Below are 16398 nucleotides of genomic sequence, written 5' to 3'. Positions count from 1 at the left end.
CAGAGGCAGAGCCGGCTCCACCAGCATCAAAGGAGACTCCCATTTTCTGCCCTGGAAGGTCACAAGAAAGGAAGAGGAACTTGGACAGGCATGCCCCGGCCTGCCGTGCGGAGCCCCGAGACATCAGGCTGAGGACAGACGGCGTGTTTTCCAGGGAAGTTGGTGGGGAGAAATAAATGGGTCTGTCTGAGGGACAATTACTCAGCCGTTGAAAACGCTGTGCAGAGAGTCTGGGGCAGGAGAAAATGCTAATGACAGCACAAAGGTTGGGCGTCAGGAAGTGGATCGCACACAGGAGGGTCCAGCCTGTCCACACAGCCCTCAGCCCACCTGCCACCCCCACCCCGACTCGCTCCTTCATGAAGCAGCTCAGAAGGTGACATTGGTCAACCTCTGACAAGATGACACAGTGGAAAGGAAAGCTTCCAGGTTCCAGAATCAGACAGACTGGGGTAACATCTCATCATCACTCTTTCTCTGTTGTTCTTTTTCTTTACTTGTGGTCAAATAGACATAATGGAGAGATTGCCATTTTAACCATTTATAAATAGACATTTCAGCAGCATTAATCATAGTCGTAATGTTGACTGTTACCATCTTTTCTCAAACTTTCTTATCATCCCAAACAGAAACTCTATACCCATTAAGCAATAACTCCCCATCCCTTCCCCTGAATCTCTGGTAAGCTTTAGTTTTCTTTGTCTCAATGAATTTGGCTACTATAGACATTTCACATAAGTGGAATCATACAAATGTGGCCTTTTATGTCGGACTTCTTTCACTTGGGCTTCCTGTGTGGCTCAGCTGGTAAAGAATCTGCCTGCAATGTGGGAGACCTGGGTTCTATCTCTGGGTTGGGAAGATCCCCTGGAGAAGGGAAAGGCTGTCCACTCCAGTTTTCTGGCCTAGAGAATTCCATGGACCATATAGTCCATGGGGTTGCAAAGAATCAGACATAGCTGAGCGACTTTCATGTCTTCATTTCACTTCTTTCACTTAGCCTAGTGTTTTCAAGATTCATTCACGCTGTAGCAGGTGTCAGGGCTTCATGCCTATTTATGGCTGAATAATATTCCATTGTACGACAGACCTCATTTTGCTTACCCATTCATCCGCTGATGAACATGGCTTGTTTCTACTTTTCAACAATTGTGAATAATGCTAGTATGGATATTTGCATACAGGTGTCTGTGTTGGTCCCTGTTATTAATTTTTTCAGCTTTACGCTTAATGAAGCCCTTTTTCCAAGGTAAAACAAGGACAATCGTGTCTATTACACAGGACTGTCATGAAGACAGCATGCAATAAAGGTGTAAAACACACAGCGTACTGTAAGTGCTAAAACAGTGTTACTTAGGACTTCCCTGGTGGTCCAGTGGTTAAGACATTGCCTACCAACATAGAAGGTGGGCGTTCGACCCCTGGCTAGACATGCCCCATGGTCGAAAAACCAAAGCATAAAACAGAAGCAATATTGTAACAAATTCAATAAAGACTTTAAAAACAGTCTACATTTTTAAAAAAATCTGGAAAAAAAGGTTTTCAACAAAATAAAATAATGTTACTTTGCCCTGCCTCCCTCGTTAATATCCACCCTTAGTAAAGGAGTGTGAGAGGGTTAGATTCAGTGATACCCTCAAGGGCTGTGCTGGGCTAAATCTCTTTAGTCGTGCGGCCCTAAGGACTGTAGCCCACCAGGCTCCTCTGTCCATGGGATACCCCAGGCAAGAATACTGGAGTGGGTGCTGTGCCCTCCTCCAGGGGATTTTCCTGAGCCAGGGATCGAACCCACAACTCTTTCATCTCCTGCATTGGCGGGCAGGTTGTTTACCACTAGCCCCACCTGGGAAGCCACCTACACTTAAACAGGGGTCTTCTCAGTTTTGCACTGCATTTAGACAAGTACTGATCCAAAGAATGAGAGTCCCCCAGGAGTCCAGGCCCTGCTGCAGGCCAACTGGGGTGGGAGGCGGTAAACGAAGCCAGGAAACTTTCCTTTTTGTGTCTCTGTGCCATCCTTCTACCACAGGGGAGTGGGAAGCCTGGTGAGGAATGTTCCGGTTTCCTCTTCCAGCTGTATGACCCTCAGGGACCTGGCTCCTCGTGGGCCTCAGTTCCCTCATCTAGGGAATGAGGAGTCTGGCTTCGCCCAGTAGTTTTAAAAAACTGGGTTCCAAAAAGTCATAAGTGTTCTTCTAAAAGCCAGGGCCCACGATGGAGAAGAGAGCCAAAGGCCTGCTCAACCACAGCAGATCCACGCATCTTTGCATCAGGAAATCTACAGCTGAAACTGTGGCCAGGCCCTGGACTGGGTGGCCCCTGAGATCCCTGGAGGCTGGAGCATACTCTAGGCGGTGTTGTCTCTCTCCCTTTGGGGTGCTGGCAGAATGGTCCCTGAGAATGGGCTATAAGGGTCATCTCCCAGCGCACCAGGACTCCTGGAGGCCCAGACCTTCATTCTGAGCATGGCTTAGCAGCAGGGGCCCTCCACAGGGAGCCATGTAGTGCTGGGGGCTGCAGAAATGACCCAGGAGCCCTGCTGCTCTTCAAATCAGCACCCTAGCTCTCTGCTCACTAATAGTTCTTCAATCAAGAGGAAGTGTGAGTGGAGCCCAAGGCAGGGAGCCAGGTTGGGTTCTTAGGAGAGCAGGAAAGGGAAGGGTCAAGAGCATAGACTCTGAAGTCTCGGCTTCCTTCATGCCAGCTGTGTGACCTTGAGCAAGTTACTTAATCTCTCTGTGTCTTCATCTCCTCATCTTTCAAATGGAGATAATAATTCATGGGGTAGATGTGAGGATTAAGTGAGTTATTTAAAGCTCTAAGAATAGTGTTTGGCTCACAGTAAGAGCCGTTCCCAGGAAGTTCCTTTCTCAAGTTCTCTTCTCAATCTTCTTCCACCCTTGAGGCTTTCTGCAGTGCTGTGGTAGGAAGTGGGAAAACCCAGGGTGCATGTCCCACTGGTCCAGCTGTCCTTCCAGCCCAACTGGCCACCAAGTCAGGCCCTGCCCAGGAGGGGTTCAAGCAGAGGTGGATCCTGAGCTGACCACATTCACTGACAACAGGATGGAGATGTTGATCTGGGTGCTTGGGAGACAGACAAGAGTCAAGTGATCTTAGCAGAGATGAAAAGCTGGCTCCAAGGCCCTGGCTTGGAGCTCAAACCCCATGGAAGACATGGCAGGCAGTAGGAAGGGAGGCTTTAGCCAAAGCTGCCCATATTCTGTGGCCTTGGTTGCCCTGGAGACCAAGCTTTGGTTAGATGGTTAGGCTGATTCTGAGCCAACTCCTCAAGGACCCAGACCCCAGGAAGGGAGATTCAAGAGTGAGCCCCACTCCTAGTCTAGTGCCCTTTGCTTTAGGTCATGCTATCTCTTCCAACAACAAGCCGGCATTTGTCAAATGCATCCCAGTTAGGAGGCAGACAGCCCAGCATGTTCCAAAGGTGAACATGCTTAGCCTGGAGGTGCAAGGACACAAATGAAATAACATTGAATCACTCAGTGAAAAAAGTATCCCCTTTCCAGTTTTCCTTGGAGTCCTCCATCATCAGGAAGAAAGTCTCAGCATGATGCTACTCGCCGTCTGGCTAACTTGTCTCTAACACTTGCTACTTTCCCTTCAAAACAAAGAGAAAGCTCAGAGCCTTAGATGAGCAAAATAGCACCCATCTAGGATGTCATGTCAAATTTTCCTGTTATCTTTATGTACAACAAACCAATACCAGCTTTCCAGGTCATTCCAGATAACAAATTTCCTTTTGAAACATTTAAGTTAAAATATGAGTTGATTTAAAGAAAAAGGAGCCCACTTGAGCACCACTGCTATTATCCCCCTACTCAGATGGGGAAACTGAGGCTCCAAGGATGCCCAGCTGGAAAGTGGCAGAACGGGGTTCCATGTGCCCCTGAGGACAAAGGTTGAAGCCTCTGACTGCCCCAGAGGCTGAGGAACTGTCCCCTACCAGGAAGCCAGCCTGCTTGCACTAGCTGGGATCCCATGCTGCTGCTTGGATAGGGTAGGAGGAGGCGCCAGTGAAGTGAGGCTGTGAGCAGGAGGGCCAGAGAAAGAGGAACTTGGAGTAATTATTATTTCCTTTCATTCAAGCTCCTTACTTTATAAAAGGTGGATGTTTTCCGGAGAGCCAAACAAGCACTAGGAATAGATTTCTTTTGTGCAGCAACTCAGGCTGATGGGTAATTTCCCCTTTAACAAGAACAAACTGCCCTGCTTAGCCTATCATTGTTCACAGAGACAAAGAGGCCTGCATCTGTGGGCCCTGCCAGCAGACCTCCTGCAAGAAATGCCCCCCAAGCACTGCCTGCTCCGGGGCTTTCCCGGCCTCCCACAGAGGATGCCAAGCTGGTTCATGTCAGAAGCCTGTCCCAGCCCACCTGCCCACTTCACTGGTCAGAAGAAGCCCATGCAGGCCCCTTGAACAGGACCCTCTGCCAGGTCTGAGCTTCCCCTGGAATCCAGGGATACTTTCTAGCAAAACCATATTGAAACTGGGTGCCACCTGCCTGGCCTTAGTGGCCGGGGTGGAGCCCTGGCACAGTTGTGCCTAATTAAAATGAACTAGAGCAAAATGTTCTATAAGCAGCATTGCCGAAGTAGGATCCTAAGGAGTTCTTTCTAAGCCCTGCCTCTGCTATTCTAAACCAACCTCTCTTCCCTTCTCAAACATCAGGTGCCTGGTCTATAAAGTGGTTACACTAATACCCATCTCGGGGAGTTGCTAGAAAGATCCAAGAGCAGGTGATTGTACTGCTGGACCCAGAGGGCCTAAAGAATAGCGTCATGTCAACCAGGAGCAGGGCTGGAGTGCTAGTGAAGGACCAGACCTGGCCCTGTTCTTCGTAACAGGTTCTGAGAGATTTATGGGCCTAATGTTTCTCCATATACACCCTAATCCTCGAAAAACTGAGGCCTGGGCTTCCCTCGGTGGTAGCCCACCCTCGGTAGCTCGGTGGTAAAGAATCCAACCTGCCAAGGTAGGAGACACGGGTTCAATCCCTGATCTGGGAAGATCCACATACTGCAGAGCAGCTAAGCCCATGCACCACAAACTTGAGCCTGTGCTCTAGAGCCTAGAAGCTGCAACTATTGAACTATGAAGCCTGCACGCCCTAAAGCCTGCGCTCTACAAGAGCAGTCACCGCAATGAGAAGCCCGCGCACCGTAACTAGAGAGTAGCCCCTGCTCACCGCAACTAGAGAAAAAGCCTGCATGGCCACAAAAACACAGCACAGTCAAAATGAATAAAATTATTAAAAGAAAACAGGCCTTTTTACAAGGACAGGTAAGACAACATGAAAATAAGTCATTTAGAAACAAGTAACAAAAATGAATCGGAATGTCATCAAATGAAATATCTTCATGTTTCAAAGCCACCATCAAGAATGTAAAAAGACAACACACAGAATGAGAGAAAATGTTTGCAAGTCATCTGATAAAGGACTTGTACCCAGAACATAAAAAGAACTCTCAGGATTCAACATTAATAAGATGAACAACCCAATTTAAAAATGGGCAAAGGATTTGAATAGACTTTTCTCCAAAGATGATACACGAACGGCTGATAAGCACATGAAAAGGTGCTCATTAGTCATGAGGGAAATGCAAATCTAACCACAATGAGATACCACTTCACACCCACTAGAATTATTACAGAAACAAAACAAAATAGAAAATACCAAGTGCTGGAGAGGATGTGGAGAGATTGGCACCTTCATAACCTGCTGGTGGGAATGTCAACTGGTGCAGTCACTTTGAAAACAATCTACTTATTCCTCAACTGGTTAAATATCAAGTTACCATGTGACCCAGCAATTCCACTCCTAAGTATATAGCTAAGAGAAATGATAATACATGTTCATGCAAAAACTTGTGCGTGGATGGTCATAGTAGCATGATTCATAATAGCCCCAAAGTAGAAATGTCCCAAGTGTCTGTCAATTGATGAGGAGATAAATAAAATGGGGCTTATGCATAATGGAATATTATCTATCCAGCCATAAAAAGAAATGAGAAATACTGATACTTGCTACAACATGGATGAATCTTGAAAACATACTAAGTGAAAGAAGTCAGATACAAAAGTCCATATATTACATGAATTTAATTATATGACATATCCAGAATAGGCAAATCCACAGAGACAGGAAGTAGATTGGCAGTTGCCTGGAGTGGGAGGAATGGGAAATAGGAAGTGATGCTAATGGGAATGGGGTTTTTGTTGGGAGAGATAAATGTCCTGAAATCAGATAGTAGTGATAGTTGCACAATTCTGTGACAATTTTAAAAACCACTGACCTCTGTATTTTAAAAGGGTGAATTTTGCGATGTGTGAATTACATCTCCATAAGCTAGTATTTAAATTCTTTTATTTTCATTGTATTTATTTTTATTTTTTTGGCCATGCCGCACAGCATGTGGAATCTAATTCCCCAACCAGGGATCAAACCCTCAACCCCTGCACTGGAAGCACGGAGTCTTAACTGCTGGACTGGCAGGGAAGTCTCCATAAACTCGTATGTTTTAAATGCTGTCTGTAGTGATGAATGCTGTGTAATACTCTTTTCAGAATCACTTACTATTACTTATTATTATAATTAGGAGTATTTCCTGGTCCACCCCTAGCTCAGAGCAACCCTGCCCCCTTAACACCTGCTCCAGGTATCACCTCTGATCTGCAGATGCCTGAAAGGTGAGCTGCCTGGATCTCAACAGAGCCCAACGCACATCTGATTCAACCAGTTTTGGGCAGCTCCTCTGAGCTGACAAGCCTAAGAATATCTATGGACCACGCCATGCTCATGACTGCCTCACCAGCACTAGAAATAAGCCTGCCAATAGACAACGTTTTCAGCTTGGGGGCTGGGGAGAGACAGTAATGTGTCACATGGGGACCAAGGCATTTAAAGCTCATGTGCTTCCCTCATTTGTCCCTTCCCTTTTGGTGATGGACACACAAAAGCAGCCAGGACCCCTAGTCTTTACCCAGAAGAGACCCAGTCAGAGTGTGCATGAAATAGAAGTTTTTGGTGTGTGAAGCCCCTGAGATTTGGGGTTTGTTTGTTGTGGCGACTAGCATTAATCATCCTGACTAAGGCATTGCATTTGGAGGAGTCCAGCCTCTGGCCAGCCCTCTGAGGCTGGGGGCCCTCCGGACCCCTTCTTGGCCTCTCACAGCTCCATAGCTGGAGTTCATGTCTAAATGATTTCGTCATTCAACGGCCTGATTTTGAAAAACACAGACCAGGGCGGGGAAAGTCAGAGGAGAGCCACCACCGAGGGAGGGTCCTGTGTGCACCAGCTCCTGGGCTCTGTCCTGGCTGGTATTTATGACCCTCAGGGCGACCCAGTCCACTTGACAAGAGGAGCAGCCTGAGGTTCCAGGAGGTTAAGGAACTTTCCCAAGGCCGCTCAGCTAAAAGAAACCATGCCTGGCTTCCAACCCAGGTCTACCTCGTTCTAAAACTCGCCTCCTCACAGCACTCTGCTGCCTTTGAGTCAGATCTCAATAGCGTTCAGCCCATCCCAAAGCCCACCCCAGGCTGGCGTCCTCTAACCGCCCCCAGAGCAAAACTGGCCACATGTGGGCAACTGACGCAGGACTCTGGGCAGCATCCAACGAGTGGACTTCATCCCTGGGATGGACGCCTTCAAGTCAGGGTTTGGAGAGAGAGAGATTTCGGCTCCAGGAGTGAGTTTTGACTTTGAGCAGGGATGTGCCAGCCAGAGTCCCAGCAAACACCCCCTCTCAGACTCTGGGGGACACGAGCCAGCCCAGTGTCAGCTCCCCAGAAAGAGATCTGAGTGGGCAGAAGGGAGGGGCCCACGGATGGAAGCTTCCTGGGCCCCCTCCTGCCTCTTTGAAACCAACTCACAAGGAATGACAGACATGTGTCCAGCGCTGTGTGGGCTGGGGTCAGGGGGTGGGGGGGGGGGGTGGGTAGAGGGGACACATAGAACACATGCCATCATCTCTGCCCAGAGAGCTAATAGCCCAGCCACCGTCCTGGGCACCCTGCCTTTCCTGGGGGCACCCGCACCCTCTCAGTGACTCAAGGTGGAAAGCAGGGACTCCTCTTGCCCCTCTCCTCACTTCCCACACCTGACATTTCCCAAGGCCCTGGTGTCTCTTTATTTCCACAGCTAGGGCAGCAGCTTCCAGGATAGCCTCCTGCCTTCAGTCCTCCTCCTCCCCTTCCTCCGCTACCTGAGGGGCAGAGAGACCAACTGTGGCATTCAGAGCCCTCGGGGCTCCCCGCTGCCCTTAAGATGGTGCAAACTCCCCACCATGATTTTCCAGGCCCTGCCTCCCAGAAGGTCCCTGTCCCCCGACCTTTTCACTTCTGTAACACTGCACTGACCTCCCTGCCAACACACATCCGCTCCCCTCTACGCACGAAGGCCTCTCACCCACGACACTTTTGACATTTCGGGCCCAGATAATTCTTAGCTGGGAGAGGCAGTCCTGTGCATTGCAGGACATTCAGCTGCATCTCTGGCCCATGTGTATTAGATGCTAGGAGCACATTCCCTATTCGTGTCAATCAAAAAGATCTCCAGACTCTGCCAAACGCCCCCAGGTGAGAGCCCCTTCTCTGGACCTTTGCACAGGAAAGGCCCTTCTCCTTTCTTTTCATTTGCACCTGGCTTCCCCATCAGCACGTGAAATTTTGGTTCAGCTGCATCAACTGTCAGAAGCCTTCCTGGCTCGCCCAGGCTAGCCCAGGCCAGCACCCCCCCGCCCTCCTCACTCTCCGGTGCGCCGTCCACCACTGCTCTTGTGACACCGCCTTCGACCCATCTGGTGATGTGCTGTCATCCCCTCTGTAAGGGGGGCTCCTCAGAACCCACCTCTCCGGCTGTGGAAGCCCCGACCCCAGGGACCTGCAGAAGCACAACAGAGCAGCACGTAGGAGCGACGGCTTCTGACCGGAGGCAGAGAGGGCTCTGTGCGATGCAGCAGAGACGCAGAAGGAGAAAGATTAGAGTCGGGGCCGCGCCTTCCAGGTTGGAGGGCTTGCCGGGAACAGCCCGGACAAAGGCAACCAGGTGGGCATGTCAAGGTGAGACTGGGAGGCGGCGGCTGGAGCTCCCAGCGTGGGGGGTCTGGGAGCGAAAGCTGGAGGCCAGGTCGTGAAGACCCCTGGAGGTGTTCTGCAGCCCCAGATGTATTCAGCAGGATGTGAAATTAGGGAAGTGAGGGCAAGTCTGGGAAATGCTTTGGTATCAGTTGAGCTGGTTTCTTTACCTTAGGACTTCTCAAGAGCCTTTAATGTGCTCACACGCTGGGTAAATCTTTATAAGGGAGAGATGCGGCAAAAAGTCATGTCCACAAGTAACTGACCACAGAGGTGTTTTTTCACAGTTCGGTTCAGGCGCTCAGTCGTGACCAACTTCTCTGCGGTCCCATGGACTGCAGCATGCAGAGCCCTTGGGGCCCCCCACTGCCTTTAGGAAGGACAGGCCTCCCTGTCCATCACCAGCTCCCAGAGTCTACTCAAACTCACGTCCATTGAGTCAGTGAGAGTCGTTTTTTTCACAGATCCTCTGAAATGATCACTGTCCCACAGTCTGTTGTTGTTTAGTTGCTGAGTCATGTCCAACTCTGTGACCCCATGGACTCTAGCCCGCCAGGCTCTTCAGCCCATGGGATTCTCCAGACGAGAATCCTGCAGTGGGTTACCATGCCCTCCTCCAGGGGATCTTCCCAACCCAGGGATCAGTCATGTGTCTCCTGCATTGGCAGGAGAATTCTTTACCGCTGAGCCACCAGGAAAGCCTGGTCTACCCTTTGGAAAATGCTGCTTGGAGCCGAGACATGAGTTGCACCTTGAGAAGGAGTGCAAGGTAAAGACTATCAGGGTTTGGGGACAAGGGTCCTCCTGGGGGTCATTTGGAGGCCTCAAAGCTGGGGCTGGGGCTTCAGCCACATGGCTCCTCTCCCCCGCTGCTGGGGCATCTGCAGTCCTGAGAAGGAACACAGACTCCTGCGAGAGTGGCTGCAGGAAGAACCAGGCAGGCAGTGCAAAATTTATTATAGGAAAACAGTCAACCCCCAGACCACTTGGACCACCTCCCCCAGGCCCCTGGGCCATAACATATGGTGTGGTTTAAATTTCTAAAATTGAGGAGTACTTAAGGAAAAAATGTTGGCAAGCTCTGAGCACTTGTAAAACCATCTGAGCTGAGCGGGGAGGCTGGGCCCCAGCCCTCCAGGAGACGCAGGCACCACGCAGCAGGGGCAGCAAGGTCTCAAGGGGCCCAGACCAGGGTCCACGAGCAGAGGCTTCAGGTCAAGCTGGCCAGTGGGGAGAGAGGGAAGTGACCCCCTGCAGCAGCCCTAGGATGGGCTGAAGGAGGCAGCAAGGCTGGCCAAGGAACTACCTCATCCTCAGCACAGATCCCAGCCAGACCAGCAGGTGTGGGGGTGGGGTGGGGGGTCACTAGGGGTGGAAGGTCACTGGGAGGTGGGGTGGGGGTCACTGGGGGAGTGGGGGGATCACTGGGGGTGGGAGAATCACTGGGGATGCGGTGGGGGGTCACTGGCACATGGGGTGGGGGTCACTAGGGGTGGGGTGGGGGTCTCACTGGGGATGGGTTGGGGGGTCACTGCGGGTGTGGGGTGGGGGATTACAAGGGGTGGGAGAATCACTGGGGATGGGGTGGGTGGGGGGGTCACTGGCGCATGGGGTGGGGGTCACTAGGGGTGGGGTGGGAGACTCACTCGGGATGGGTTGGGGGGGGTCACTGCAGGGGTCAACGGGGGTGCGGGGTGGGGGATTACTAGGGGTGGGGTGGGGGAATAGGAGGGTGGTGGGAATAGTGCACCGTAGGGAAAGCCCAAGAGCTCCAGGATCACCCTGATCAGGGTTCAACTCCTGGCCGTGTGACCTGGGGCAGTGACAGCCACGTCCCCCCCGGCCCCGAGCCTCCTCGTCCTCATCCACAAGATGGAGCCAATAGCATCACATCACATGGTGACAGACAGAGCCTGTACACAGTGGGTCCCCAATACATGTCAGCTGCCATCGCCTGGGGGAAACTCAAGCAGGTGGGCAGCCCGAAAGGGGGCGCGACGCAGAGCTAGACGGATGAAGCTGAGCCACCATGGACACCACCTTTGCCGAGGGCAGCAAGAGTCTATCAGCTTCACAGCCGCAGCAGGTCAGTCCCTGCTCCGGGCCCCGGCAGCAGCCTATAGACAGGGCTATCTATCCACCACTCATCTCGTGGAGGCTGGAACAGTCACAGAGTGTCTAGCTGGCGTCTGGCTTGCTTCAGGCACTCAGCAGTGAGCTGATCTCACCCCTCTGGCGTATTTACACCCCTCAAGCTTGTTATGCCCGGGGTGCTCACCCTGTGTCAAGTAGTGGCCAGGAGATCAAAAACATCTGCCTGCAGCCTCGTCAACACATCAGCAGCTGTGACTGGGTGGACGCAGACCCTGCTCAGACACTCTCTGTACCAAGAGACACTTCATACAGAGCGCTTGTAAAACTGTCTGAGCTGAGGGGGAGGCTGGGCCCCAGCCCTCCAGGAGATGCAGGCAGCACGCAGCAGAGGCAGCAAGGTCTGGGGGGCTCAGACCGGGGTCCAAGAGCAGAGGCTTCTGGTCAAGGCTGGCTGGTGGGGAGAGAGGGAAGTGACCTCCTGCAGCAGCCCTAGGATCAGATGAAGGAGCCAGCAAGGCCGGCCAAGGAACCACCTCATCCTCAGCACAGATCCCAGCCAGAGCAGCAGATGTGGGGGCAGGGGGGTCACTGGGGGTGGGGTGGGGGTCGCTGGCGAGGTGGGGTGCAGACACTCTCTGTGCTGCCATCTAAGCGTCTGGATGCAGTTTGTGTAGGGACCTGGGTCCCCAGGTCTGTTCCTGGCAGCCCTGCAGACAGCGTGCAGTCGGGTGTGCCCAGGGCCACGCCTTGTGCAGAGCGAGCCAGCCCTGTGCAGCGGCTGAAAGAGCTGATGAACATGAATCCTCTTGCTTCTGAAAAGTGCAAAGGCCCTGGGGTGGCCTGCCATTCCATTAAGAGGTGTGTAGGATTACGATGGAAGCAGAAGCAGAGAAACAGCAGAGGGAAGCAACGGGGGTCTGGCTCAGCAGAAGCAGAAGGAAGTCCCACAGGGGACATCCTCTGGGGTGGGGCTGGGCCAGTGGCCGGCAGGCCAGCACAGCTGCGCCAGGCAAGGGCTCAGTGCAGCCCGAGGGGCCCGCATCACATGCATGGGTCCCTGGGACGTGCCTAACATCACCAGGGGCAGCGAGGGTTGAGGTGGGACCAGAACTGCCAAGGGCCCCTGGGGCCCTGCTGAGAACGACGAGGTGGGGCTTACCCTCCTCAAGGGACTTCCATGCCATGTGGATAAAATGTATAAAACTGTGCAGAAACCATCCGTAAGTGCAGGGAGGGGAGAAAGCCTGGTGGTAAACGCGGAAGGAGCTACTGTGGGTTTAACCCCCTTGTGAATGCCTTCACCAGTAGGTGTGGGGGGGGGCAGGTGTTCAGCGGAGGAGCTTGTCACCAGAGGAGCTCTGTGTGTGCTGGAATCCTTCTGTTCACAGTCCTACCTCTGTCTCCTGACCGGAAGTCAGGAGTGGCTGCAGCAGCCCTGATTCACCGCCTCCAGCGTCAGGGCCACCACGAATGCGCACAGGCCATGCGGGTGGCCCCACGCCCCAGGGGAGGTCAGGGTGGCCCCTCGCCCTTCAGCATACCCCAGAGCACTTCAGAATACTCGGCATTCTGCTCTGTGTTCAGCCAGTGTTACCTCTGCCCATTCAGCTTCAGCCAGGCCCTCCTCCTAAGCATTCCTGGGCCCTTCCATTCTCACCAACCTCTCAGACACACATCTGCCATGCCCTCTCTTCTGGGTACTCTGACCCCTGCCTCAGTTGAGCTTCACCTGTCCTGCCACAAATGCCTGGGCATGGGCAGAGGGCAGCAAGAGTGCCCCTGGAGGGGACTGGGCCCCCAGGAAGCAGGCCTCCCCACTGCAGGCCTGCTCTGGCCTGGACCACCTGCCTTGGCCCTGCCAGGCTTGGGTACCTCTGAAGAGGATGAGAATTCTGAATCTGGAGACCAATGGCACCCCTGGCTGGGTGCTCCCCTGGCCTGGCACAGACCTGGGGGGCCCATATTCCTGGATTAAGGCCTCCCACTCCTCCTGCTGTGGGGTTTGGGCAGCCTCTTACCTTTGGGGTGAGGTACTTGGTCATAATTTCCTTCCCTTTTTCTCCCAGTTTTTCATCCGGAGTAACTTCATATTCTGCCTAAAACAGAAGAAGGAAAAGAACAATAATAGATTTGCTCACGAGCGTCTTACAATTGTAGAACCTTAGAGGCCCCTGGAGAAGACACCCTGGAGGGCACGTGACCGAACTCCTTCTTCGGCAGGACAGGGAGTGAGGCCCAGAGAAGGGAGGGGCCCTGGTGTCTAGTCCCGCCGGCTCTGCTCCACTGCGGACACGTGCTCAGAGCAGCGGCAGCACACTGGGGTCACTGGGGAGCCAACGCTGGTGCTTGGACCCCGCCCCACACCCACAGAGTCAGACCCTTTGGTGATGGGGTCAGGCATCCAGGCAGCTGGTGGAGAGAACCACAAGCTTAGGAAAATCAAAGGAAGCTGCTGGGAATTAACTAGAGCCAGCAAACTGGAAGGCCCTCAAGAGGCTGCCTGAGGTCACTCAGACCTTACATGCTGCATGACCTTGGACAGTTTCTTCAACCTCCATACAATGCAGATGGAAAAAGCGCCTACGTGTAGGGTGATTGTGCAGGGAAAACAAGACAAATCTGGGCACATAATAAATACTCAATTAACGGCTGCTGTATTTACCACCATCGCAATTACTACACCTTGTAAGAGAAGACGATAATATGCATGCTATAACTTTGACAGCTTTTCAGTTTACAAAGGGAACACACAGAGATTTTTCAGATGCTCTTATATGAACCTTATTTAAGCCCAGGTAGTGATATGATGGTAAAGAACATGCCTGCCGATGCAGGAGACATGGGTTTGATCCCTGGGTCAGGAAGATCCCCTAGAGAAGCGAATGGCAATCCACTCCAGTATTCTTGCCTGGAGAATTCCATGGACAGAGTAGCCTGGTGGGCTACAGTCCAGAGGGTCACAAAGAGTCGGACACAACTAAGCGACTGAGCACACAATGACACGGAAGACAGGGCAGCAATCACACCCCTTCATCCACATACAAAGAGCAGGGGCTTCAGCAGAGTTGCCCAGGGTCAACGGTGAGGAGGCAGCAGGGCTGGGACATGGACCTCCAAGCCCGGACCCCTTTCACAACAACACCAAGAAATTTAGGACCCAGATCGCTGACCATGCCAGTAGGTCCCGGGCTCTAAAGAAAGAAGTGAGGCTTCAAAAGACGGACCACTTTATTTTCCCTGACCCCAAGTGAGGCTCCTTCACAGGCACTTGACCCACTTGCCAAGAGAATAAAAGGCTGACTCGACTTAATGAAAAGCCTGGTGAGCTTGCCTTTCTCATTTCAACAAGGGAACTAATTGCAAATTGTTTGTAACTGGTTCAAAATCTGCCTCTCAAGGATTTGTCAGCCTCCATCCAAAACTACAGCTATTTCCAAAGAGACAGGCAGTGGCATCAGCACAGAGGGGCCGAAACTCCTTTCCCGGCCACCTCACTGTGGGGTTAGACCCCAATACTTACCCCCACCCACACTCCCACCCCTGGGCTGGTTCAAAGCAGACTCTCAACTCAGTGTCTAGAGTCCGGTTTCTCAACAGGCCAGCCAGGAAGACCCTCCCGGGCTGGAGCTGCACCTCTCCGGGGCAGAGGGTTCTAGAACACAACTGCCCACCTATCTTCCAGGGGGGCAGAGAGAAGCTCCCAGTGTCCAGCTGCCCTGGGAGCCCCGCCTGGTGGTCTGGCTCTGTGGGAATTTATCCAGACTGCTTTGCAGGGCCCAGGCCACAGGCAAATGGCCGCCTACCTTTTGGGGGGTAACTCAATCCCATGCAGAACCCTGGATTTGCACCATCCCAAAATACCTCTGCAAAGGTGGCTCTATTTAACCAAACGGAGGCCTGAGGCTCACTAATCAGCCTCAATAGCCAGCTGAAAATATTATTGCTCTGGGTACTAAAACCCACGTTAAAAAAAATAACAACACTTTCAGGTCAGCTGCCTCCCAGCAGAGGCCCGGCTGGGCAGCTGGGCGCCAGGGTTCCACAGGGAGGCAGCCGGGAGCATGCCGGGACAGGCCTCCCCAGCCTGGGATCAAAAGGCCTTTCTTTGAGAGTCCATGTCAGGTCACCACCACTTGAAGAACATTTGTGTTGGGAGGCAGAAAACCAACAGAAGGCTTCCAGCTGGGCTTTCCGCACCGATTAAGTCACCTGGAGTGACAGGCCATGTCTCCACTGTGACCCCCGAGAGGGGCTCATGGGGACCGTCCTGAGAGGCCACCTACAGAGAAAAACACCATGGCGGCTCGGCCAGCCGGGCAGCGCTCAGGGCAATCACATGGACCTGGGGCAGGGGACCACCCGGGAATCCGCTCCCGCGGGAGCACCCTTGCCCAGGTGGTGGGCAAAAGCTGCTGAAATCAGCTGAAGCCAGAAAACATAAGCAGCAAATAAGAAGTTGGGTTGGCCAGTGCTCTGTGACAACCTCAGAGAGGTGGGATGGGGTGGGAGGTGGGAGGGCGGTTCCAGACGGAGGTGACATATGTATGCCTATGGCTGATTCATGCTGAGGGACGGCAGAAACCAACACAACATTGTAGGGCAATTACCCTCCAATTAAAAGTAAATAAATTAAAAGAAGTTGGGTTGGGCCAACAGCCTAGAATTTTACAATTAGAAATGGAAATGGCAGACAGTGACTTCAGTGAACAGAAAGGTAAACAACATGCCAGGATGACCTGTGACATCCATCCATAAGAGTTCCCTCCAACAAGGGGGGGTGGGCTTGTCCCCACCCCACCCCCCCAACAGAGAGGACACACACTGTCCTCCCTACTGTGTTGCCCACTTGAAACCTTCTCCTGCCCAGGGCTCAGCCCTAATGGCCAGAGTGCCAAAGAGCTCCTTGCCAATCCACTCGGAGAACACTTCTCTTCCCCAGATACATCCATGGTGCCAACCGAGGGAGGCATTTAATGAGCCTTCTCTCCGCATGGTGATTTATGCCAAATACAGGAATGGGCTTTAGGGAGGAGATGCTGTAACACAAAGCGCAAAATACGACACTGAGTTCAAGGCAAAAAGAATTATTTATATATCTGTGCCTGCCAAAAGGGTATAAACATCTGTGTACATCCTAGTTTATAAAGCCAATATTTCATTCTCTTGGCGAGCTCTAATTGCATCATCCATCTCAGAAAATGCTAATGAAAAT

The 16398-nt window shown here is 52.4% G+C and overlaps 1 protein-coding gene across 2 annotated transcripts in view; it reads right to left on the bottom strand.

Annotated features, from left to right (window-relative positions):
- The window catches only part of GRK5 (G protein-coupled receptor kinase 5), a 225651-nt gene that overhangs the window by 39998 nt on the left and 169255 nt on the right, over nucleotides 1-16398 (bottom strand). For both annotated transcript variants that reach the window (XM_043924897.1, XM_043924896.1), the window contains exon 4: nucleotides 13205-13282. In XM_043924897.1, coding sequence (XP_043780832.1) covers nucleotides 13205-13282 — 78 coding nt within the window. The remainder of the gene's footprint in view (nucleotides 1-13204; nucleotides 13283-16398) is intronic.

This window comes from Cervus elaphus, chromosome 15, assembly GCF_910594005.1.
Source record: "Cervus elaphus chromosome 15, mCerEla1.1, whole genome shotgun sequence".
Lineage (NCBI taxonomy): Eukaryota > Metazoa > Chordata > Mammalia > Artiodactyla > Cervidae > Cervus > Cervus elaphus.
The sequence above is the reverse complement of the archived record's forward strand: the minus strand, read 5'-3'. Positions and strand labels throughout refer to the sequence as shown.